Raw genomic sequence first — 25983 nt, forward strand, 5'->3', positions numbered from 1 at the left:
AAAACTTATTATGGTTTTGTTAACAAATTAACAAAAAAAAACACTTGATCAATCAAGAAATACATAATTTAATTTTTTTTTCGAGCAATGATGTTGGTACCGTTCGAGAATGAAGAATAGTATATATCGAAGAAAATATATTTAATAACAAATATTTTTTTATCAATAAAAATTTATATCGAATTATATAATGAATAATGAATAAATTATAATATTCAACATTTTCTTTAATATATATTACTTGGATTTGTTCGATATATTGAAGACAATAAAAATATAAGAACACGTCTAATATATAGCTATTTTTCTTTTTTTGTTTCATTTAGACATCTTAAATAATAAAAATAAATAAATATAAATTAAAAAATATCAATATAAAGGGATATATTTTTAATCTTTTACTCAATATTTAAATATACTTAAATGTTTTATAATTTTATAATTACTTATATCTTTTTGTACAAAAGATTTATAGAAATATTTTGTTTTAAAGATTAAGAGCAAGTATGAGAATTAATTAGTCAAATTTGTAAACAGCAGATTTTATAAAAATTTGATTATTAAAGTTTTTTTATTATAAAAATAATAATTTTAATATTGGATTTGAATTTATTAATTTAAATTACTAACAGAAATATAATAAAATTAAAGCAGATCCTACTATCAAATTGGAAGCAAAATTGAAACTATATAATAAATCAATACAAAAAAGCAAAAATCAAATAAAGCTCTGTAACTTCAGCCATTTAAATTTTAAATAAAGTAATATAAATAATTTTTTTTATTTTATTTATGACATAGAATTCATTTTATTAAAAACAGCATATATTAAATTCATGATTTTTATAAATGTTTGTTCTAACCATCATAAATGGTTAATTATTTATAGTTATTTATCATAACAGTTAATTTTATTTTGAATTTTGAAAAAAATTTACAGGTTTGTATTTATTAAATATTAAAATCCATAAAAAATATATATTAAAGATTACAAAATTATATTATACATATATTGCAATAAATAAATTTATAATACTATAATTTTTGGTTAATAATTTTAATCGTAAATAATTTAAAAAAAATTTTTATAATTTACAGTTTACATATATAATATCTTATTTACAATTTATATTCAAAATTTTAGAAAAGAATACAAACTAAATATTTTATATTATAAAAAATAATTAAATTAAATATATTAAATACATATTAAATACTTTAATGAATACTTAATGCGAATGACATGTAATATCAACATCATTTTCATTTTCTGTATTTTGCATTTCATCATCAATATCTATATCACATATTCCATGACTATTATTATCAAGTGCCTCTGTACTAGTTGCTGCATCTAATAATGGAGACAATTTTTCTGCTTCACTATCTTCGTCTTGTCCTTGTCCCTGTAAATATAATTTATATGAACAAAATAAAAATTTTATTAAAACTATGTAACTTAAGAAAATTGTAGCACAAACATTAACAGAATACCTCATAAAGAGATACTGGTTGTTTTTCATTAACAAGTCTAAGAGTGTCTCGTGATCGTAATACTACTTTTTCCCGTAAATGACCAGAAGGTTTTATTCTCATTGCTGGAGATCGATTGTGTACATCTTTTTGTGATCCTGAATGTTCATCTCTAGCTAATAAAACAGACATTCGAAATTCTGGAGTAGGACATGCAGTTCCACTAGTTCTTGCAGATATATCTGCTTCTTTTGAAGATACATGTTTTGATATGACAGGTGTACGTTCTATTGACCTTTTAAATAACATGTACATTACAATTAGATTAGAATTTAAATGAATTATATTAATATAACATACACATAACATGTACATACATAAAAAATTAAATTAAATTAAAATATTATTTTACCTATTTAATGTTTCAGCTGCTTGGATTGCACTAGCTGTATCTGTATCAGGAATATCTGGAGTTTCTGGAGCAAGAACAGTAGTTCTTGGAATGTATGGACCATTTAAAGCTTCTATCAATGATACAGCTTCATATCCAGCTGGTATATTTTCACAACTTCCCTAAAAAAAGGATTTAACATTTTATTCATAAAATTAGTCTAATATTTTTAATTTTATCTATTTTAAATAGAAATAAAAATGTTTCATCAAATATTAATTCAATGTTTTCCAATTAATATATTATAACATATTAATTGTATTGTGAATATACATTGAGAAAATTTTATTAAAATTTTATTAAAAATATTTAATATTTATAAATAATATTGAAAATACGATCAATTTAATGATCATATCAAAAATTTTATATTATTCTTCAATTAATCTTAGATTATCTGATTCCTGAATTATTCAATTTCTTAAAAATATTAAAATTTACATTTTTTTCTATAAATTTAATTCAAAAAATATTCATAGTAATTTTTACAATTATTTTTCAAATTTATATGAATAATATCCAAATCTAGTTTATTTATCTGGCAATTTAAAAAATAAAATCTCTCGATTTTATCTTCTTAGAAATAATCTTTTTGATAATTCAACAAATTTTTTATTGCTATTAAATTGGATACTTAAGATACAAAATTATTATATTATAATGGTATTTTTTTAAATATTTTTCCCTTTTTAAGTAAATTATATAATAATTAATCAAAATTTGTTCAAAAATCATTTTAAATAATTAAAATAATTTCATTTTATCAATTATTGTTGTAAAAGTTAAAATATTTCACTAGCTAAGATGAATACTTATGAAGTAATATAATAAATAATATAAATAAAAATATAATGAAAATATAATGAAACATAATGAATATAATGAAAAATAAGTATATATATATATATATATTATTTAAATAAATATTTACTTCTGGTAATGGTGGATTTGATATAATAGCTCCAGTTGTTTTTTGAAGAGCTTTAATTTGAAGAAGAGCTCTAAAAGGAGCTCGACATATTGGACAATTATTTGCTTGATATCGAAGAGAATCTGCGCAACTATTACATAGACATAAATGTCTACATGGTAATATTAAAGTGTCTCGTACATCACACATACAAATAACACATTCTGATCCATTATCATCTGTATCTTCATCACTTCCTTGTTGCTAAAAAATAAATTATTGTAAAGGAAATCTAAAATAAAAAATTTTGATATATATTAATATATACCATTATTATTTATTTTATACCTTTGCATTTTCAGCATTTTTATTTTCAATTCCATATATCTCTTGAAGCAAGTAACAAAGACCATCAACATAGAGTTTTTGTTTAAGAGCTTTTAATACATATGTTCCATCTGAATGTTTTTCAACAACTGCAATAGTTGTATGAGATTGTTTTGGTTCATCTGAACCTTCCTCTGCTATACAATGAATTGCTATTGGTATTATCTATAAATAATTATGGCAATTAATAAGAAATAATTTAAAAATTCTATTATGTATTAAAAATATACATATAGATATTTTAAACATACTTCCCTGTCAGTATTGTATAATAAATCTTCTTTGTTATATATTGTTGGATCAAATATATGTGATGTTTGAGAAAATAATTGATTGGCACCTTTCTTATAATAATATGTTTCAGAATTCATAGAGGGATCCCTTGGTATATATCTACAAATATATATTAAATTTTTAATTATATGTATATGTATGTCTGTATAGTATATCCTAAATTTTTGTAATATATATATTACATACGTAACTCCTTTTGTTGTGATTTCTTCAGTGCAAAAATAATATATTGTAATTGCACATCTTACATCGCAATCAAATGTAAATTCAATATTATAACGATTTGATTTCTTATCTATATCTCCATCTCCATAATGTTTTACACTGTGACATTGAGGAGAAGTAGAAGTTTGATCAACATTGCGAATTAATCTTAATGATTCTCTTCTTATATTTATTAAGCTTTTTAATGTTTTAGTAGGATCATTGGCTTGTGGTGGAGGATATGGAAACTAAAATAAATAAAAATATTAAAAAAATAAATCTATATATATGTTTATATAATATTGCAATACATCTCTTACAGGTGTTGGACGACTTCCTAAGAAATTCAAATCAGCATTTTCTCCAAAGAGATATGCTTCTGGTTGAGGTGTATCAAATCGTTCACCACCCATTATGAAATGACTGCCAAAATAACTTCCTAATAAATAAAATTTATAAATTAATATGTAAAATATTCAAAAACTTTTTTAATATGTATTTATATGTATTTTAATATATAATTTTTAATTATTGAAATAAGAATTAGGAATTTAATTTTTATATTTTATAATAATGTTTTTTTACTTAACAATTTAAAAATTATTTATAAAATAATGTAAACAAACCTGAACGAGGAGGATATTTATATGCATGATTTGAAACAATATCAACTTCTTCTACACCAGCATTTTGTCGACTCGTTAGTGAACCCATTGCTTATGTAAAAATAATTAATTATGTAAAAATAATTAATAAATTATTATTTTGTAAATTTTATTATATTATGTGAAATTAACCATATAAATTTTTTTTATAATAAATACGAATTATAGATAGTTGAAGTAAAAATCAAAATTTATTATTAAAAAATACTCAATAATTTAAAACATTATTAATAAAGATATAAATAAAATTTAATAAACAATTTGTATTTAATATACTTTTTTATATGCAAAATGTATGAAATACATTATATACATATCTTTCAGGTTAGCCAATTTTATTAAAATTTATTTATCTAAATCTTCTAAATTTTATTTATTTTATTAAATACATTAGAAACATTGAAATATATAAAATTAACAAAATTATTTTTTGTTTTCAAATTAAAAATAAATTAAAATAATTTTTTAAAAAACACAATATTTATATGTTTCTTAGACTGTTAGATCAAACGCGCTATTTTAAATTTTTGATACTATACTTAATAACTTTATAATTGATGACTAAATAATTCATAAGTATTTACATTATATCAATACACAATAAAGATTATATTTTTTTAATGGTTGTTATAAGTGTTTGATAAAATTTTTAATTAAAATCAATAAAAAATAATAATGACACATAATATAATACTACTAATTTGACACTAACAAATTTCTGACAATATAATCAAATTTTTTATTATGATTTTATATAATAAAAATAATAACAAAAGAAAGTAATATAAATTATATGTGAATTATATATATGATATAAATTTATATAATGTATAAAATGTAAATAATTTTTTATCATCATGAAATTTAATGAAAAAGAACTTGCAGAAGCAAGTAATGGTCCCGCTGACATTGAAGGTCGTTTAAATCATAAACGAGCACACAAATCAGGTTAGTTTTATTAAAAATTATTTTTTTAAAAGAATATTATATATAAAAATTTATTAATTATTATAAATATCTGATATCTAATTATAATCTGATATTACATATATTTTTTATGTTAAATAATTTATTAAATTTTAATGTTATTGTTTAATTAAAAAAATAATGATTAATCTGTCATATTATTATTTAATTTATTTATATTTACATAATTATACTTTAGGATTCAAGGAAAAATGGTTCAAATTGAGATGTAACTTATTGTTCTATTTCAATATTAATGAATTAGGACAAATTGATACTAAGCAACCAGCAGGTGTAATTATTTTAGAAAATTATAGTATTAATCTTGATGCTGCTTCTGAAGGTGTTTTTGCATTTAGTATAGCATTTCGAGATGAATATGAAAAAAGACATATTTTAAGTGGTCGTTCAGAATCTCAAGTTGAACAATGGGTCAATGCACTTAAACAAGCAAGCTATGAATATTGGAGATTTCGTTTAATAGTACTTCAAGAAAAATTATGCAAGAAAACAGGAATAGATCCTTTGCTTATGTATCCACGAAATCAAGGAATTATTAGAGATGAAGCATGGGAAGCTGTATCAACTTTTCGATCTCACGTACGCTCTTTTACTACATCAGTTGTAACATCAACAGCATTAAATACAGTAACAAAAGAAATGAACTTAATTGAATTTTAAATCAAATAATCTAATTATTTTATATATTTATTAAATCTATTTAATCATATTACATTTACATATTAAAATTATGTAAGATATAGACATTTAAAAACTTAAATTTATATGATAATAAAATAACAAGCTTTAAAATATTCATTGCAGCTATAAATTATATAATTTATTTCATCATTATTAAACAAACAATTTTTATAAGCAAATAACAATTTATTTTCATTAAAATTGAATAAAAAATAATTTTCATTATTTATAAATATATATATAAATAAAAATTTTATATATATTTTTATTATATTTAATGTATATTACATATGTATATAAAATATACTTTTTATAATATTTTTACACAAAATAATTTAATTTTAGTATGATTTTTAAAAAATATACATAAATATACTATATAATAGTTAAAAATGTATTGATTGATTGATTTGATAAATGGTTTTTAAGAAATTTATATTATAAGTGATTATTCTAATATTGTAGATATTTTCTACCTCATATATAGATTTTTCTAAATATTTGTAAGTTAAATACTTTTTATATATATATTTTATAGTATATTTATAGTATATTTTTAGTAATTATTAATTTAATAATAATATATATTTATGATATTGAAATAAAAAAATATTTATTAATATTTAAAATAATTTTTAAAAATTTTTCAATTTTATTATATTTATAAAATATATATCATACAAAAATAGAAAGATAATATATTATTCAAAGTGAACATGAGAAAAACATTATATATATTTAACTGATACATGTATTTATTTTTTTTTATTTATCATAAATCACATTCACAAATTCAATTTTAATTTGAATAAAAGTAATATTAATCATTAGTAAAATTGTATAAAATTGATTGTTTATGCCATATATATATTTTTATATATTTATGTATAAAATATAATAATATAATTTATATAAATATATGGATATTTATTATGCTATCAATTTTTTTATTTTAATGATTCAAATTGATTTAAATCGCATTTAATAATTTTTTTTTATAATGTTTTAAAAATAAGTTGGTATTACTGTTTCCACACTTTTCATAACGTGTCATTTTATATATCCACGCGTCAATTTAGTGTAGTAAATATTATACATACTATAGTTATGATTATTCATGCTGTTTAATCTGATATAATTTAAATTCTGATAACGACGTTGTGAATTTCTTAATTGTGTAATTTATTATATAATATTTAATTATATAATATTTGAAATAAATCAGTAATTAAAATAAACATAAAACAGCATGATGAAACAATTCATAATTTTATTTACTCTTCTAATAATTTGTGGAATTTCTGAAATTTTTGGTGAAACTTGTCAAAAACCTGAAGTTATTGCATCTGCATATATCACAGAAGATGCAACAATCTTAACAAACATAGCATTTACAACACAATTTGTACTTAAATGTAGTAATGGTATAAAAGGTATTACATTATATGCAGAAGTTGATGGAAAATCATTACCAGCTGCTAGATTAAGTTCAGATAACAAATATCAGGTATACTTCATTTAAATTTATGATTCATTTATATGCTTCATTTATTTAAAATAAATTAAAATGATAATAAAATTAAATCATATAAATATCAAAATTTAATTGTTATTATAATAAATTTAATTTTTATAGGTATCTTGGACAGAAGATATAAAAAAAGTACATTCTGGAGATTATCATATAAAATTATATGATGAAGAAAGATATGCAGCTATACGTAAAGCATTAAGAAATGGAGAAGATTCAAATAATGTGAAACCTTTAGTTGTTGTAGTACTTAATAATCCAGGCATATATCGTGGACCTTGGGTTAACTCTGAACTTCTTGCTGTTCTTTTAGCTGCTTTAGTATCATATTCTGCCTTTTCTTCAAAGTTTAAGCTTCTTGCTTAAATCTTTTTTTATAAACAATAAATTTGTTACATAGAATTTTATATAGATTATTATTAATATTACTTAAATAATTAATAATAATATTACTTAAATAAATTGTTTTAATTGTAATTTCCAAATTTATGATATTAATTTAATCATCATGATATTAACAAACATATCATATATATAATTTTAACAAAATGTTTTGTATATAAAATAATAATTTTTTATAATAATAATTAATAATTGTTTTTTATATAGTAATTATATATTATTATTATATTATATATTATATATTATATATTAATTTTTATCTAATTTATTTTTAAAATACATCAAAACTATTTATGAAATATAATTAATGAAATATAAAATTTAATATATATCAGAAGAAGGTGGATTGCCGAAAAAATATTCCCAAGAAGGTGGATATTTAATACTGTTATTATCAATATCACTTATTAAATTCAACCATTCATTCAATCCATTGAAAAGTACTAATGCATCGGAAACATTATCTCCTTCTGAGCAATAACAAAAAAGTATTGTACAACAAATTTCCATTGATTTGAGATGCTTGTAAAAACTATTTGCAAATCCACCACCTGAAATGTAACATTCTTCTATAGAATCCTTTGTTATATTTTTTATATGTCTTTTCCAAGAAAGAATTTTAAGAAGTTTCTCATTATTTAATAAAAAATTATCTGAAGAAAGATATCTTAAGCTTTTAGTTTCTGATCCATTTATGCACTCGTAATCATAACTGCTGGTTAAAATTATTATCTATAAAAATAGATTTTATATTAATATTAAATTATATGATTAATATTTATAATAGTATTATATTATACTATACCTTGCAAATTTTTTTATGTTGAATAAATTGTATTAATTCATCAAAGAAATTATTTAAATTACCAACATAAGGTGAACGTAATTGTAAAAGAATTATGTTATATGTTCCAACATAAAAGTCACCAGTAGTACAAAGAGAATTAGAATTTTTATCATAAGGATTAAGTCCACAGATTGGGAGAAACATAGAATTCCATAAACTTCCAATTTTGTGCAAATTTAAATTAGATATTAACAAATCAATGCATAATTGTCCAATATTTCCAACAGCCACTGAAGGAAGTATTAGAGTATAATTTTCAAGGTTAATTTCTTCCAGTATTTTTATCATTTTTTTAATAAGTAGTTACCTATTTTATTAATAAAATTCATTAAATAAAAATTCTTATGATGTATAAAAATATAAATATAATATTTAAATGAACATATTAAAAATTTTATCATTTTAATTTTTATTTTTATAAATTTAAAATTTACAAATCATCACAATAAAATAACTATTAAATATTTTTTTTATAATTATTTACTTATATGTTTATATATTTTTATATATCAAATAAAAATTTTATATATAACTATATACAATTATATATAATTTAATTTAATTTTAAATAATAATAATATATTTTTTATAACATACTTTATCATAAAACTAATAGAAGTATAAATATATAAGAAATATATAACAATGCTTCAAACTTATTAATAATTATTTAAAACTTCTGAAGTACATAATCATAGTATATGTATTTATGTAAATTTAAGAATAAAGTTGGTACTTCTGTTTCTGCAATTTTCAACTATTATATCTATATATATCACATCTTATATCACATCTTATATCTAATAGATATAAAATGAATAATACTTAATAACATATATATATATATATATACTAAATAATATTTGGTATAATAATTCATATAAATTTATTTTAAAAATTGCAATAAAATTTATTAAAATATATTTTTTTTTTTAAATCTTATTTATAAAAATATTTATAAAGTAGAATAATATTAAAATTATTAAATAAAATATTAAAGTTGCAAACACTGATTAATTATTATAATGTAGACATATAAAATTAAGATATAATATTTAATATAATTATAAAATATAATTCTTGTCAGCTAAATCTGTTTTTATCAAATCTTTATATGCTTGTTATAATATTACTAAATTTGATACAAATTTTTTGATAGTTTAGTATACATTATATAAATATTAAATTATTAACAAATTGGCATCACAACTATAAAATCTTGATGATAAAAATATATCAAATTTAGTTGAATATTCTTCTGTATTTTAAATATTTATAAATATTTTTGTAACTTTAAGAATTGAGTAAATGTTAGAAATACTGTTTTTTTAAGAAAGTGTTTCAAAAAACAGTGATAATGATAGAGACAATTAAAATATACAAATATATATTGCAGCTGTTATTATACACAACAAAAAAATATAAGACCTATTATATTGTTATTAAAATTTATTTACATTTATTTTTTATTTTCAAACAACTATATTAGAATAGCTATATTGTTATGTTACATTTTAAATAGGTGTATTTTTTCATATTTCAAAATATTATATTTTTATTCATTTCAATATTTATATGCGAATTTTATATATGAATTTATTCTATTACAGATAATAATATATATAGAGATCACAAATATCTAAATCAATAGAACTAAAATATAAATATTATATTATGAATATATATACAATATTAATAATTTAATTAATAATGTTTTTTATTTGCATTGAATATATTTCTAAACATAAATCGGATTTTGTATGATTATTTCTATTTATGATAAAAATTTATTATATTTATAATATGTAAAAACTATTTTTTTTTAAATTAATATTATTATTATATATTTTAATAATATTAATATTTTGTCTAATTTTCTTTTTTTACGTTTGGTTTATTGGTTCATAATAAAGGGAAGGATGTGAAATAAAAAACACAATTTCTTTTGAATAATTATTCAAAAAAAAAAAAATTAAAAAAAGGAATAACGATATACAATTAAAAAAATTAGGATAATTAGGATAAAATTGCTATTTGCAATTAAATTAAAAGCTATAACTTAAATCTAATTGTTATATATAACAGCAAATTATAAATATATATTTTTATAGAAAAAATAAATAATTATAAATATTTTATATATTTTATTTATTTTTAAAAATATTTTTGAATTATTTAAAAAGCTGATTTATAGCATTAAGACTACAAAATATATTTTATGCTAATTTTATATCTATTTATAACTACAATAATAAAAATTTGTTTTGTATTTAAGAAACAAAAAAACATCAGGTTATGTATCAAAGTTTGATTTGTTATTGATGCAAATTTAGTGTCAAAATTTAGTACAAGGTTTGACATTAAAATTGATATATAATAGTGACATGTGAATGGATAAGGTTTTATACTTAAATTTTATAGAGATTTGATATCAATTTGATGCCACTTTATAATCAAATTGTTTGCTATGTATATTAATATTCTTATATTAATATTCTTTTTCTATATTATTAATTATTTTTATATCTTGAATATTATTTCATGATATTTTGTTAAAATTTAATTAATTATTGAATAAGTGAATTATGAAGAAACAAAAATTTAAATTGATTTCATTTATAATCAAATTTGATTGGTGAACAATAATCGGTATTAAAGTGTAACTTGTTACCGACTGTGCATAGCGGCATGTGACGTCATGCATCACCGCCCCGCGATGTCTTTCGGGAAATAGCGCCGCCATCTTGAGTAGCATGGCCCAGCTAGACAGTGCGCCCTGAGTTGAGACATGCGATTTATCGCAAAAACATTGAACGTCCCAAGAATCACGGATTTCTGTGAAACATAGCAAATATTTGGTGCTTTGCACCTTCATCAGAATGGAAGCGGTTAAGGCATTTAACGCAGAGGTAAGTTAACTTATCCTTGATTCTTTTTCTAGCCCGCCGACTCTCCCTCTTTTTTTCTCGTTTCTCTTTCCTTTTTCTTTTTCTTTTTTACTTTTCGAAGTTGAAAACGATACAAAAGTAAAAGTTTAAAAAAAATATTTTTCTTATCTCTTTGCTGTTTGTTGTATGAAAATTCGAATGATTTTAATCTTCAAAGAATGCTTTGATTTCTTAATGTATAAGAAAGAGGGAGAAACCATCTCTATATGTAAGAAAGAAGGATAGAACTCAAAGAGAATCTTTATTGTGATTTAAAATATAATTTGTAACACATAATGTTATTATTAAAATTTTTGTAATTTCTATAATGGAAAGAAAAAAATATATAATTATTATATATATATTTTAATATAATTGTGTTTAATTTATATTATAAAATTAATATCATAAAAGTAAAAAGAATAAGAAGCAATAAAAGAGATTTTAAACAATTATAATAATTTTAATATAAACTTATTTAATTTTTTTAATCAATTAGATTTTATTGATATTTATAGATATATTATTGAGTTTAAATTAATTAAATGTAAAAATTAAATGTATACAATATTTATGTGAAAAATAAATTTTAATAATATTAATTCTATATTTTTTTATATTTAAAAATTTAATTAATTATTATTCTTTAAAATTTAAATACAATTTTTGATCAAGGAATTAAATATAATATGTTATTAATTTTTTTTATTTATTTTTATTTATTATGGATTAATAGAATATGATTAATAGAAATTTAAAAGTAATTAATTTTTACTAATAAATTGAAATTTAAATTTATGAATTTATTCTTGAATAATAAATTTAATTCAAGAAAGAAATTATAATTATTTAATTTAGAATTTAATTATTTCTTTTCAGCTTTCAGCTTTGTATGATGTCAAACCACCAATTTCAAAAGCTAAAATGAATTCTTTAACTAGGGGTGCAATTAAAGCAATTAAATTTTATAAACATGTTGTGCAAAGTGTTGAAAAATTTATTCAAAAAGTAAGTCATATAAAATTATTCTTATAATTTTGTATATATTAATATAATGTAATTATAGTTTTATAAGTTAAGTTTTATAAAATATTATTTTATATTATAAAAAATAATAAATTTTTTAAAATTAAATTATAAAATTAGTTTTATATTATATTAGTTATATTATATTATATTAGTATTATATTTATATTGATATAATATATTAATTTTATGTTACAGTGTAAACCAGAATACAAAGTGCCCGGATTGTATGTTATTGATTCAATTGTACGCCAATCTAGACATCAGTTTGGAGTAGAGAAAGATGTTTTTGCTCCACGCTTTGCTAAGAACATGCAAACTACTTTCTTAAATCTTTTGAAATGTCCTCAAGAAGATAAAAGTAAAGTAATAAGAGTTTTAAATCTTTGGCAAAAAAATGCAGTTTTTCCTTCAGAAGTAATACAACCTTTATTTGATCTTGCGGATCCAAATCATCCAATACATAAAGAACAAGTAGTTAATACTAATGGTAAAATGACTGTGATTTAGTATATAAAATTGTTTATAGTATATAAAATATCTGTGAAATCAATATCATATCAGATATTGAATATTCATTATTATTTTTAGGTACATTGAATATTTCTTCAACAAATAATGTTAGTAATACTGGTACTTCTATAAAAACTCCACCTTTAACTGCAAAAAATGCAGTAAAAGATCAAAAAATATTTTCTTCTGCAAAACCAATTGATCCTGCTTGGCTTGCACAAACAAAAATGGAGACAGCAAATATAGTTAATGCTAATAAACTTTTAGTAAGTTTAGCTTATATGTAATATAGTTTATATTTTATTTTTAATTTATATATTTGTTTATATATATTGTTTGTCAAATCAATATATTTTAATTATAACATTTTTAGGGGCAATCAAATTCAAATCAAATGGATGCTTCTTTTCTTGATCAATTACAACATTTACAACAATTGTTATTAAAAAAGCAAGAATCGAATGAACAAAAAAGTTCTGTAAAATTTGATAAAAAACTCTTAGATTTTGATTATGGTGAAGAAGAAGATGATGATGTTGTTGTTGCTAATTCGCCAGCAGCAACAACAACATCTAATACTGGTCAACATAATACACTTTCAACTGGAAATAGTCTAGAAAGTCTTGGACTTCTTTTAACAAATCCAGAGGTACAAATTAATAATTTTAACATTATTATGATTTACTTATATAAATAAAAAAATATAATATTAGGAATAAATTATTTAATTTATTCATTGAATTATTCTTTGAATTAATAATATAGGTTTTGAGACAACTTCAAACATTACAACAAACAATGCAAGGAAGTACTTCTTCACAACATGAAACAGAAGAAAAAATGCGAAAGCTTCAACAAATGAAACAGCAAGAAGAAGAATTTGATAAGCATTTAGCTCAAACTGTTCCTGTATGTTATTGATAATAAAAATATTTCTTTTTTTAGTTATATAAATATAAAAAAGATTAATTTTTTGTTGTAAATCAATTTTCATTTTAGAATTTACCATTTGCGTCAGAATGTGAATTAAAACCTTCGGATATCTTGAAACCAAGTCAACAAAGTACATATACAACAAATGTAAATAGCGGCGTCATACAAGATATGAGTCAACCACCTCCTGGTTATCCACCAGCTCTACCATATGCCTCTCAACCTTTATCAAATATTAGGCAGATAAATCAACAAACGCATCAAAATCAAAAAAGTCCGCTTCTGGATGAACGGCAAGACACACAAGATTATTCTGGGTATTCTTTTTAGTCTCTTTTATAAAATTTCGATTTTAATTTATTTATTTTAATCTTTATTATAACTAATTTAATAAATCGTTCATAGAAATGGCGCAAGACGAGATAGTAGCAGTGTAGAAATTGTAAATTGTGAAAATACAAGATCACAAAGTAGATCGCCTGATCGATACAGACATCATAGTCGTTCTAGATCACCAAGACATAGAGATAGAGATAGAGATAGAGATAGAGATAGAGATCGAGATCGAGATCGAGACAGAGATAGAAAATCTCGATCAAGAAGTAGATCTAGAAGAAGAAGGTAATTTTATATATTTTTACTATATAAATATATTGTTGAATAATTTATTTATATAAATATATTTTTATATTATTTTATATATATTTTATTATGTCATTATTATTTTATTAGCATTCAAGAATTAATAATATATTATTTAAATTATGATTGTAAATTATTTAAATTACTATTATATTACAGATCTAGATCAAGAGATAGAGGTCGTGACAGAAAACGAGAGGATAGTCGAGAAAAAATGACTGAAGAAGAACGAGAAAAAGAAAGAGAAAGACGTAAACGAGGATTGCCACCAATTGTGAGAGATAAATTAAGTGGTAATTATGTTTATATATATATATCTGTTTCTCTTTTCTTTGAATTTCTTTTTTTATCTTTTTTTAAAATGAATCTAATATTTATTTGCAGTTTGTAGTACTACTCTTTGGGTAGGACATTTATCAAAATTGGTACATCAAGAAGAACTTTCAGATACGTTTGGAGAATTTGGTGACATTGTTAGTATAGATTTAATTTCACCTAGAGGTTGCGCCTTTATATGTATGAATAGAAGACAAGATGCATACCGGGCTCTTACTAAGCTTAAAAATCATAAAATGCAAGGAAAAGCAATCACTGTAAGTTTGATTGTTTTTAGACATATCAATGTAATACTTATTTTTACAAAAAAATTTTTATTTATAAATCTATTATTAATTAAATTCCTATATAATAATGAAAAATGTTTTTTATAATAATAAAATTTTTAATATATTTTAGTTAGCTTGGGCACCAGGAAAAGGAGTAAAAGGAAAGGAATGGAAAGATTATTGGGAAGTTGAATTAGGAGTTAGTTATATTCCTTGGAATAAATTAGTTAATGTTACTGATCAAGATTTAGAACTATTAGAAGAAGGAGGTATGATTGATGAGGACACTCTACCGCCCAATTTAAAAGGTTAAAAAAATTATACTTCATTATTAAGTTTTGAATAGATTATAAATTTTTATAAATCATTAATAATGTATAGGTAAATTAAAGCATTCCGGAACTGCAGATGTGCTCCAACAACAGTTGCAATTACAACAACAAGCATTAGTTGCAGCTACTGGAATACCAAATTTAGCAGATGGTATGGTAAATGTAATGCAACCTTCAACTAGCGCTCAACAGCAACAATCTCAACAGCAAACTCAGCAACAAGGTCAACAACAACAACAAGTAATTGATACAAGTCAACCTCCACCAATTAGACCTCCTACATCAGCTGCGCTTTTAGCACCACCAAATACACAATTACAGATGATGCCACCTGCTTTCACAATGCCAGGAGTTCCTCGTACGTAATTATTTAAAAGAAATTTAATAAAAAAATCAATATTTTTTTCTAATTTTATTAATATATTATTATTAAGTTATAAATATATATATATATATTTATTTATTTATTTATTTATTTATTTATTATCTAGGTATGATTGGACCAATGGGATTACCAATGGCACATAGTTTAATGCCAAATGTTCCCATAGGTGTGCCACCTCCAAATATGCAAAGTTTATTAGGACCACCAGGAATGATGCAAACTATGTTAACGCCACCTGTAAATTCTCCATTTGGAGCAAGTGTTGGCGTTGGTTTATTAACTCAAATTCCTTTACCAGCTCCAGCAGCACCTTCTGATAAACCTAATTCTACTGGTATGTATATAAAATTAATATATTCGTGAGGCACTTTTAAGAATCGATAAACATAAATATTAATATATAAAAATATTGAATAAATCTATTTATTAAATTATAAGCAATTTAAAATTGCATCAAATGAAATAAGACGAAGATTTAAATCATATTATCATTTGATTTCATCATGAGATTTAATTTGTTTATAATTTAATAAATAAATCTCAATCATATATTTTATATTTGTTTTGACTTCTAAATTTGATTTTTCAAAAATGTTTTGTTAAATATATTAACATCTTATATATAATATTTCATTTACGAAATGAAACCTAAATACAAAGAATTATAAAAATTATAAAAATTTAAAATTCTATTTTTAGGTATGCCACATAATGTTCCTCCGATAGGAGTTCCACCGCCAACAACGGAAACAGGAATGCCAAATTTACCAATGTTACGTCAACCATATGGTGTAGGACCTTCTGCACCCTTACAAATGCAACTACCTCAACAACATTCTGGTGATGATATGGATGTGGAAATGGAAGATGCAATGCCACAAAATTCAAACGGAGCAAAGAATAAAAATAATTTAACTGAACAACAACTTCCACAAAATGAAGAGCGAATAGAATCTGATCAACAAGTAGAAGTAAATATATATTATTTATTTATTTTAACAATAATAATTTTGTCTTATATATTATTATATAAAATTATTTTGACTTCTGCTTTAAATATAATAATAGCCTCGAGATTATAAAGAAAGAGAAAGAGATCGTGAAAATAGAGAAAGAAGAGATAGAGAAACACATTTATCGCATAGAGATAGAGAAGGTAATGATTCTAGAATGGATCGTGGAAGAGACAGAGGTAGAGGAAGAGATAGAGGACGTGATCGCAGAAGAGATCTTAGAGATAGAGATAGAGATGATAGAAGAGAAAGAGAAAACAGAGAAAATCGGGAAGGAAATCCACAAACTCAAAATCTTCAGGTAATTTATTATTAAAAGAAGATTATAGATTATAAATTAGAAGGTATGAAACTAAAGATTGTATTGATTTTATTAGTTTTATTAAATATTAAAATATAATATATTAAATTATTATTGTTAAATAATTTAATATATAATATTAAAATATTAGAGATAAAAAGTTTTAAAAAATTATACAAAATATATAATTATATAAATGGTTTAAATTAATAAAAAATTTTATTTTGTTTATAATTTCAATTATTAAATCAATTTTGATAAAATATTTGTATTTAGGAAAACGAATCTACTCCAAAAAAAGATAGCAAACCAAGTTTAGCAGATCGTTTGCGTCAATTGGCTGATGGTACACTGCCGCTTGAAGATCGTGTTGATCGAATAATTCCTCGTAATCGTCAAGAACGAGATAGATCTGATAGAAATTTTGATGATTCTCGATCAACACGTGGAGAACCTCTTTCTTCTTTGATGGATTTACCAAAATTTGGTTTACCTCAAGAAAGAAGTGATTTCCCAGCTCGACCACCAGATTTTCGTAATCCACAAGATCCAAGAGAATATCAACAACAAAGAGATAGACAAAATTTTGGAAGAAGTCACAGAGGATCACAGATACACGAGGAATTTATGGATGTTCCAAGGTTGCAAGGAGGAATATATCAAGAAGAATTTGATAATAGAATACATGGACAGCAAAGAGTAGAAGATTTTGGAAGACTTGGACCACTCAGAGAACAAAGGTAAAATATAATTTTATGTACATTAATTTTAATTTTATAATTAATAAAATAAACAAAAATAAATAAATTATCATAGAAATAAATACAATTATTATAAGCATATAAGAATATACAATGAAATATGAATATATAGAATATTTTATTTAATTGAATATGGTCAAATATTTTACCAGAAATTAAAATTATCAAAAAAATGTTTTAACAAAAACTATTTAATTTAAATAAGCAATATATTATGCAAAGAATTTTTTCACAAGCCAAATGATGAACGAGATTTCAAAATCAATTTCGCTTTTTTAATTAAACTCATAAAATTTTGAATTGATTAATCAATTTATCTCATTGCATTAATAGATTGATTTAGATTTTTTTTTATTTTCTATAAAAAAGTATTAAATATTAAATAATTTTTATCCTATCAAAATTCGAAGATCAAAAAGATGATAATCATTTATAAATTTTTTTTCAATTTGTTCAATTTATGCCCTCCAATTTTTATCATCCAATTGAAAATGATTATTGATATAACGTTTATACATTGTATCAATAATCAATCGACATTTATTTTCAACTGGATGATGAAAATCAGATAATATAAAATGACTGTAATTGGTTCTAGAACAAATCTTGGATAGATATAAAAATATGAATTTTTTTTATTAACTATCATTTTCAATTACATAAAATAAATGAAATATAATACATGCTAGAGAAACGAAGCCATTCGACTAATAAAAGAAATATGTGTTTTGTTTTTATATATTTGCGAAAATCCTATTGAACTAGTATTAATCTCAGACAATTATTCTTTTTCAAATTTTAATAATATTCACAATATTTAAATTATCTTTTACATGTTCTAAATGTTTTTCAATATAAAATTAATACTTTTTTATAGGAATTCAAATAAATTAAATGAATTTAAAAAAATAAAATTAATTTTGGAATCTCTACTATACTATTCTCTCTACTATTCGACCTACAAAAAATAATTTGCATCATATAATATATGTATCCAAATATCTTTAATTAAAATATTTTTTAATAACTTTAATTTCTTGTTAGATATTCCAGACTAAATTCAATTAAATGAAACATTTGTAAAACATATATAATTATATACAAATAAAATTAGTTTTTCTTCAAAATCATTTATTAAGGAATACTACTTATTAAGAAAGAATTCATATTCTTTAAAAAAAATTAATATAATAGTTCAATTTTTAAAATATTAACTATAATTAAATATAAAAATATAATTATATTTAAAGTTTAAATATTAATTATATATATTTAAATATAAATTATTAATTATTTTTCAAAGAGAGGAATTCGATAGATCTGAAGTACGAGGAAGAAGACCACTTGATGATCGAGATCGATTTGATTATGAAATAAGACGAGATGGTTTTGATCCGCGACTTCAAGATAATTTCGATCCAAGAGGGCATCTTGACCGAGGTGATTTTGAACCTAGGAGACGAGAATTTTTTGGAATCGATCCTATATTTGGAATGCCACCAATCATGGGACCTAGAGGTCCAAGACCCGGACATCCTGATGGATTTGGACCACGTCCAACTCCCTTAGGAGTTCGCGGACCAGGTAAAAATATTTTCATTTTTTATGAAAAAAAAGAAAAATTTAATATTAGATTATTTTTAAAGAACATTAAGTTATTGATTAATTTTTTCATTTATTTACGTATTTAAAATAGATATAAATAATTTTTTATATACATTTCTTAATAAATAAATAAGAATTGAATAAATAAATAAAATTTAACAAATTTTTGTTTTATAGGTCCATTAATGTTCCATCCGCGAGGCTTGGGACCCCGTCCTCTTCGTCCTGGAATGAGGCCTTTCGGACCTCGTGGACCACCATTCGATCCCCGAGAATCAGATGCCTTTTTTAGACCTCCCTTTGATGATATTCGTCCCCATGTCAGACCACCTTTTGGACCTATGGGTCCACCATCTATTATTCCTCCAGAATCTGCTGTTCCCTGGAGAAATCAGGAACTTCCTCCTGGTTCTTGGTCTTCTGACTCAGAGAATCACTTACAAAGAGATAATCTTAGAGATAAAAAAGGTAATAATAAACATTCAAGTAACATGGAAAGAGAAAATCGAAATAGGGGACGAAAATCAAGATGGGCTAATGTAAGTCCATCTGGAGAAGAAGTGGAAGAATCAAAAGAACAAGAATCAATATCTACAAATGTTGAAGAAAAAGAACCTATAAAGGAAGAGGAAATAGTGAAAGAAGAGGAAAAAGAAGAAATTGGAATAAAGGAAATAATCTCTAATGAACAAAAAGAAGAATTAAAAGAAACGATTGAGGCAAATCAAGAAGTCATTGAAATGAAGAAGGAAGAAGAAGAGGATCGCAGGGATTCTTAGACCAAAGTAAAAAGCGATTATTCTCTTTAAAATTTTTTCTTACTCTATGGAGTGGTGTGAGGGAGAATTCGCTTCAAATTAGGTCAAATTGAAACAATCAATTTTAGAAAATGGAATACTGAATTTTAAAATAATTATATTCAATCGATGATAATTATTGTTAAAAATAATAATATGTCGTTTTAATTTTATTCTCTGTAATATTGATGAAATTATTGCTTGTTAAAGATAGATCTTAAGAAGTAAATATAACAAAGAAATTATAATAAATAAAATTTAAAAAAATACAAGATTTTAATTTACTTTAAATTAATAAATTCTTATATAAATTTAAAATATCATATTTTTTAGAAAAATATATTAGTAAAAAAAATATTTTTACTAATTTTTCAATCTATACCATTTTTTATATTTAAATAATTATTTTATATTATTTTACAATGTATAAAATAAAAATAATATAAATATATCATCGATTGAACATAATAAGATATCTTTAATTCAGGATTTCAAGTTTCAAACAAATTGATTTTGTCAATTTGATAATGTAAGAAATTGTGAGTTTTGAACACAGGACTTATGATCTGTGGATACTCCAAGACGACTTATTTATTGAATTGTAAATACTTTTGTATTTTCGTAGTGAACAAAAATATACACAATATATTCAATTTAAATTTATATATTTAACTATTTCTCTAAACTTTTGGAAATATAAAAAAATGTTTGATTCTAAAATGAGTAAATATATTTTCTATTTTGAATAAGAAAAGATTTTAAATTATTAATTCAATAGTTTTATTAAATTATATTTTAATACTTTTCTAAAAAAAATTAAATTAAATTAATTTATTTTTAATATGTAAAAAATAATCAAAAGTAATAAATATTAATTTTTTTTTACAAAAATATGTAAATCTACTTCAAAAGAAGAAAAATATAAATACAATTTTTATGTTTACTATTATTATTCATCAAATGATTTTTTAATATTTTTTTTTTATATTTCCAAATAGTCAAAGAAATTAAATATATATATTTAAATCAATACTGTATAGATAAATAAATCTTAATAATAGAATCTTGATTAACCGTATATTCTAAAAACTATAAATATTTTTCCTTGATTGAATTTCATTGTTCAACTAAATTTTAAGAATATATAGAATGTTAATATATTCGTAAGATACGTTTGAAGAAACGACTTTAGATAATAAATACAAAAACTTATATATGAAAATATTGATTATTTATTAAATTATTTTTAATTTAAGTATATATTAAATGAAACGAGCATGAATAGAGATAATAACGATATAACGAAGACAATAGTTTCATTCTATTAGCTTTATTTAATGAAAACTTCAATTATAATGTAATAAATAAGCTTCAATTGATTTTTTTTTTTTGTTTGTTCCTAGAATTAACTTTGCAACTTTTCTCTTCTTTCAACGAATATATTAATACTTTATATATAGAGATAATAATAAAATTATATAATAGATAAAAAGATCAGTAACTGATTGAATTCAAATAATTTTTCATTTTATTTGAATATATTATATTAATATTCATATAATATTCGTAAGATATGTTTGAAAGAACAACTTTAAAAATAAAAATATATTAATATTCATTTTAATTAGATTTTTTTATTCAATATAAATAAGAACTAAAATTTTCGTATTTTTTATAAAATAAAAAAATTAAATAATTAAAAAAAATGTGAATTCGGATAAGCAAGATTCTACTCCAAATATTTAATTAGATAGAGAGAGAGATTATATATATATATATATATATATATATATATATATATAATATATGTATACGTATGTATGTGTGGATATAGATGCGTGCTTGCACGCATGCATGTGTGTATGTATACGTTTGTATGAAAGGAAAATGTAAAAATTGACAAATATTTGCATGTATGTAATTGACTATGAAAAAAGAAAAAAGAGAGAGAAAGTAAAGTGAAAATATATATAGCACTGATGTTCGGTGCGGCTCAATCAAACAAAAAATAAATATTTTCTATATAACATCTTTCTTCATAAGCAGAATAACAGCCTTTCATTCCGCTGGCTCCCAGAATTGTCTTTATCTTTTTCCTAATAGGCATCAAATATATAACTTTAATAATGTATAAAATTATTTTTAAGAGATTTTGTCTGGGAGTCTTCATAATAAAATCAAGATAATTAGTCATTATTTATTAATTTTATTTATCATTATTTATATGACTGGTTTGATTAATTTTTTATTTTTATCAATCTTTATTTATATCACAATAAGTTTAATTGTTTAATCAACTTATAGGAAAGTTTCTAAATTACTTCCAAAAAATAGTTTGAACATTAAACTAGTTGTGAGCCAAATCATCATCAATTGATTTACTATAATCTTTTTTAATAAATATATTTATTTTTTAATAAATATCTTAGCTAATTTTTTATAAGCAAAATATAAAAAAAGAATATTTCTTTTTTATTATTAATAAAAAAAATTAAAATATAAAAATATAATAAATATAATTGTTACTTAACATTAAATATGATTATTATTCTGATGATTATACAAATTTATTTATTTTTTTAATTTGCATTAAAAGAAAATATTTTATGCTATCAATTACTAAATGTTTTTAAAATAATTATTAAGTCTATTTTAACTAATATATTATTCTATCTAATTCTTTTACTATGCAATTTATGTCTGAAAAATTTTTCCTCCGAATATCGAATAATATATTAAAGAAATTTAATTTAAAGAAATCAGAAATTTCAATAAAAATTTTGATATAAAACGGAGAAATTTCTGAAACAATAAAAGTTAAATATTTGAAATGATATTCGGAATGGAATTAAATCTTTTCAGCTTTAGATACTTATTCAGTACTCATACTTGTGTATTCACATACTTGCGTGAGTCTCTCTCTCTGTCGCCATACGACGATGGAACACCAGCCACCAGGTCGCTTACGCTCAAACTGAGCGCCAAGTGCAAGGTACTGTTGTGTTTTACTCATAATATTTATGTAGGTAGACATACAGACACACACGCGAGCACACATATGCACATACACCATGTATATATATATGTATATATATATATGTATGTATATATGTATATATATATATATATATATATTCATTTATTTATTTATTTATTTATTTATACATATTACATTCTGGACAAACTTATACAAAAAGATGAAACATGTTTATTATATTCTTAATGAAGCGAAAAAATTTATTTTAAGATAATGTTAATTAATTTTAATATATTTCTGAATTTCTGAAATTTTTTAAAAACTTTGTGTTTAATCATTACGATTAAAAAAAACATTGAATTTGATTTATTCTATGAATTTTTATTAAGTAAAAGTTAAAATTTTGAATTTCATTATATAATATTTACTTACATCGTATTATTTTAATAATTAAAAAAATATATAATTATAATGCATAAATGATGTGCAATAAATGTGAATTGAAATATTATTATTATTAAATAAAAAACAATTTTATTGATAAATTAAAAATATAAATATTATTGTTTTATCTAATAATAGAAATTTCTATTAAAGTTACTTATGTTAAATTTTATTTAATAATATTAGATTTTATAATAAATTTTGTAAAAAAATGAGTTTATATTATCATATTCAAAAATCGTTTTATGATTTTTAATATAAGTTTAAGTTCGTCCAGAATGTTAGTTTTTCAAATAAATCATATTATAAATTCCTAATAGTAAAAAGATTAAGAAAAAAAAGAGTATCATAATTCAAAATACTATAAGCATAAGAAGCCCGTGCACCACTCCGGAGTTCAAACATAAAATTCTGTTTCTTTTTCAGAAGTCAAATAACAAAAAATTGCGAGTAATTTATTTATGAAGAATTAATGAATCATTTGTGTAAATATCTATTTACATATTTATAAATATTATATGATAAATAATGATAGAATTTAACAAAACAAATATAAATGCAAAGATCATTATTTTTAATATTCTTTATAATAGCAGTATTATTATTTGTAATATTTTAATTGAATTTAACTTATTTATGCTTGATTATAATTTCTATATGTTATATATAATTTTTGTTTAATTTAAAATTATTTTCTTTTCAATCAAATATAATATATTTTGTAACCTGTATTGACATCGATAAAAAAATATGCACATTGATATGCACATGCGCAAAAATACATAGTTGATAGAATATCGAATATAAAATCTTGAGTATACATTAACCTCGAATTTTTATTCATATTCATTTAAAAAACATCAAATATTAAATGATCCAATATAGAAAATACTTTGAATATAAGATTTGAATATTTAAAAAAACTAAGAACATTTAAATATTTAAAGAATAATAAATTTTCAATATAAAACGAAAATTAATATTTTTTTATAACAATTAATTATACCATTATCAATTATAACTTAATAAGCAGTAAGAATGATTTCATATAATTTTTTGCTAAAAACAAAAAAATATAAACATTTTTACAAAATATATTGCAAGTTATATACAAAAAAAATGCATAATATAACATTTGTAGACTAGTATGTGTTATTATTTTAATTATGAATTATAAAAGAATCACTTTTTCTATTTTTTAAAATTTTATTTGTTCAAATCTGTTTTGCTTAATAAATATCAAATATCTTGATTTTTATCATATAATTTAATTTATATATATATCAAAACTGTAAAAAACATATAATTTACATTTAAAACTTCTTATTTGACTAGCCAAAAAGTAATGATTATTGAACATATTAATATATGAGGATCATTAACATAAATAATTAAATTTGATGAATTTTTTTGATAAATTTTTCTTTTAATCTTTCTTATAAATGAAACAAAATGATATTTTATTATATTTTATTTAAAATTAATAATTAAAAAGTAAATTAAAAATTATGAAACTAATATTAATTTCATATATATATTTTTTATAAAAATTATATAGATCAATTTTTATTTGAAACCAATTATATTTTTAAGTGTATAATTATATTTTTATTATATATAATTCCAATTAAATAATTTGAGATATTAAAAATATATTTTAATATTATTTGTTTCAGGCACAATACATCTTGAAATGGAACAAATGGATCTATTATGTGATTTTTCCTCAATCTTATGTATTTATTGTAAACATAAGCATTTTAATAAAATTGAGATATAAATGTATAATGATATGAGCATATATCATATTATATTAAATAATTTAAGTTAATTATTTTTATTACTTTCTTATATTTTAATTTTCTAATTTTTTATTTTTTGTTTATAACT

The 25983-nt window shown here is 21.1% G+C and overlaps 5 protein-coding genes across 13 annotated transcripts; 3 read left to right on the forward strand and 2 right to left on the reverse strand.

Moving 5' to 3' along the window:
- Positions 1 to 1041: 1041 nt before the first annotated feature.
- Positions 1042 to 4895, reverse strand: LOC108001292 (E3 ubiquitin ligase Rnf157). Of its 3 annotated transcripts, none has more exons than XM_017062233.3 (10): positions 4517 to 4710; positions 4346 to 4435; positions 4040 to 4158; positions 3702 to 3967; positions 3473 to 3614; positions 3183 to 3386; positions 2856 to 3098; positions 1886 to 2046; positions 1495 to 1768; positions 1042 to 1406 (listed from the first exon to the last, which is right to left on the reverse strand). In XM_017062233.3, exons 2-10 carry the CDS (start codon positions 4431 to 4433, stop codon positions 1230 to 1232), a joined length of 1674 nt encoding a protein of 557 aa, XP_016917722.2. In that variant the 5' UTR covers positions 4434 to 4435; positions 4517 to 4710; the 3' UTR covers positions 1042 to 1229. The 3 variants fall into 3 exon arrangements, with proteins under 3 accessions (XP_016917722.2, XP_016917723.2, XP_061931613.1); XM_017062234.3 differs by having other exon boundaries at positions 4661 to 4694; XM_062075629.1 differs by having other exon boundaries at positions 1197 to 1406; positions 1482 to 1768; positions 4346 to 4895.
- Positions 4889 to 6990, forward strand: LOC108001312 (pleckstrin homology domain-containing family J member 1). Its single transcript, XM_017062261.3, has 2 exons — positions 4889 to 5332; positions 5550 to 6990. The coding sequence occupies exons 1-2, from the start codon at positions 5242 to 5244 to the stop codon at positions 6029 to 6031; spliced, it is 573 nt and encodes a 190-aa protein (XP_016917750.1). The 5' UTR covers positions 4889 to 5241; the 3' UTR covers positions 6032 to 6990.
- LOC108001290 (translocon-associated protein subunit delta) lies at positions 6970 to 8060 on the forward strand. Its single transcript, XM_017062229.2, has 2 exons — positions 6970 to 7559; positions 7689 to 8060. Exons 1-2 carry the CDS (start codon positions 7302 to 7304, stop codon positions 7947 to 7949), a joined length of 519 nt encoding a protein of 172 aa, XP_016917718.1. The 5' UTR covers positions 6970 to 7301; the 3' UTR covers positions 7950 to 8060.
- A 174-nt stretch (positions 8061 to 8234) lies between these two features.
- On the reverse strand, positions 8235 to 9584 carry LOC108001289 (proteasome assembly chaperone 2). Of its 4 annotated transcripts, none has more exons than XM_062075631.1 (3): positions 9430 to 9584; positions 8791 to 9139; positions 8235 to 8717 (listed from the first exon to the last, which is right to left on the reverse strand). In XM_062075631.1, exons 2-3 carry the CDS (start codon positions 9118 to 9120, stop codon positions 8307 to 8309), a joined length of 741 nt encoding a protein of 246 aa, XP_061931615.1. In that variant the 5' UTR covers positions 9121 to 9139; positions 9430 to 9584; the 3' UTR covers positions 8235 to 8306. The 4 variants fall into 4 exon arrangements, with proteins under 4 accessions (XP_061931615.1, XP_016917717.2, XP_061931616.1 ...); XM_017062228.3 differs by having other exon boundaries at positions 8791 to 9062; positions 9140 to 9537; XM_062075632.1 differs by having other exon boundaries at positions 9317 to 9443.
- Positions 9585 to 11549: 1965 nt separating this feature from the next.
- On the forward strand, positions 11550 to 25924 carry LOC108001402 (SR-related and CTD-associated factor 4). Of its 4 annotated transcripts, none has more exons than XR_009829892.1 (19): positions 11550 to 11741; positions 12639 to 12767; positions 12984 to 13275; positions 13377 to 13564; positions 13672 to 13947; positions 14064 to 14207; positions 14298 to 14548; positions 14637 to 14852; positions 15033 to 15166; positions 15258 to 15466; positions 15609 to 15786; positions 15860 to 16168; positions 16302 to 16529; positions 16895 to 17166; positions 17264 to 17509; positions 17786 to 18249; positions 19574 to 19854; positions 20053 to 25238; positions 25770 to 25924. XR_009829892.1 is itself a non-coding variant. In XM_062075635.1 (19 exons), exons 1-18 carry the CDS (start codon positions 11712 to 11714, stop codon positions 20652 to 20654), a joined length of 4449 nt encoding a protein of 1482 aa, XP_061931619.1. In that variant the 5' UTR covers positions 11550 to 11711; the 3' UTR covers positions 20655 to 20660; positions 25770 to 25924. The 4 variants fall into 4 exon arrangements, 1 of the variants encoding a protein (XP_061931619.1); XR_009829891.1 differs by having other exon boundaries at positions 20053 to 25125; XR_009829893.1 differs by having other exon boundaries at positions 20053 to 24578.
- Positions 25925 to 25983: the final 59 nt, after the last annotated feature.

This window comes from Apis cerana, linkage group LG5 (assembly GCF_029169275.1).
Source record: "Apis cerana isolate GH-2021 linkage group LG5, AcerK_1.0, whole genome shotgun sequence".
NCBI lineage: Eukaryota > Metazoa > Arthropoda > Insecta > Hymenoptera > Apidae > Apis > Apis cerana.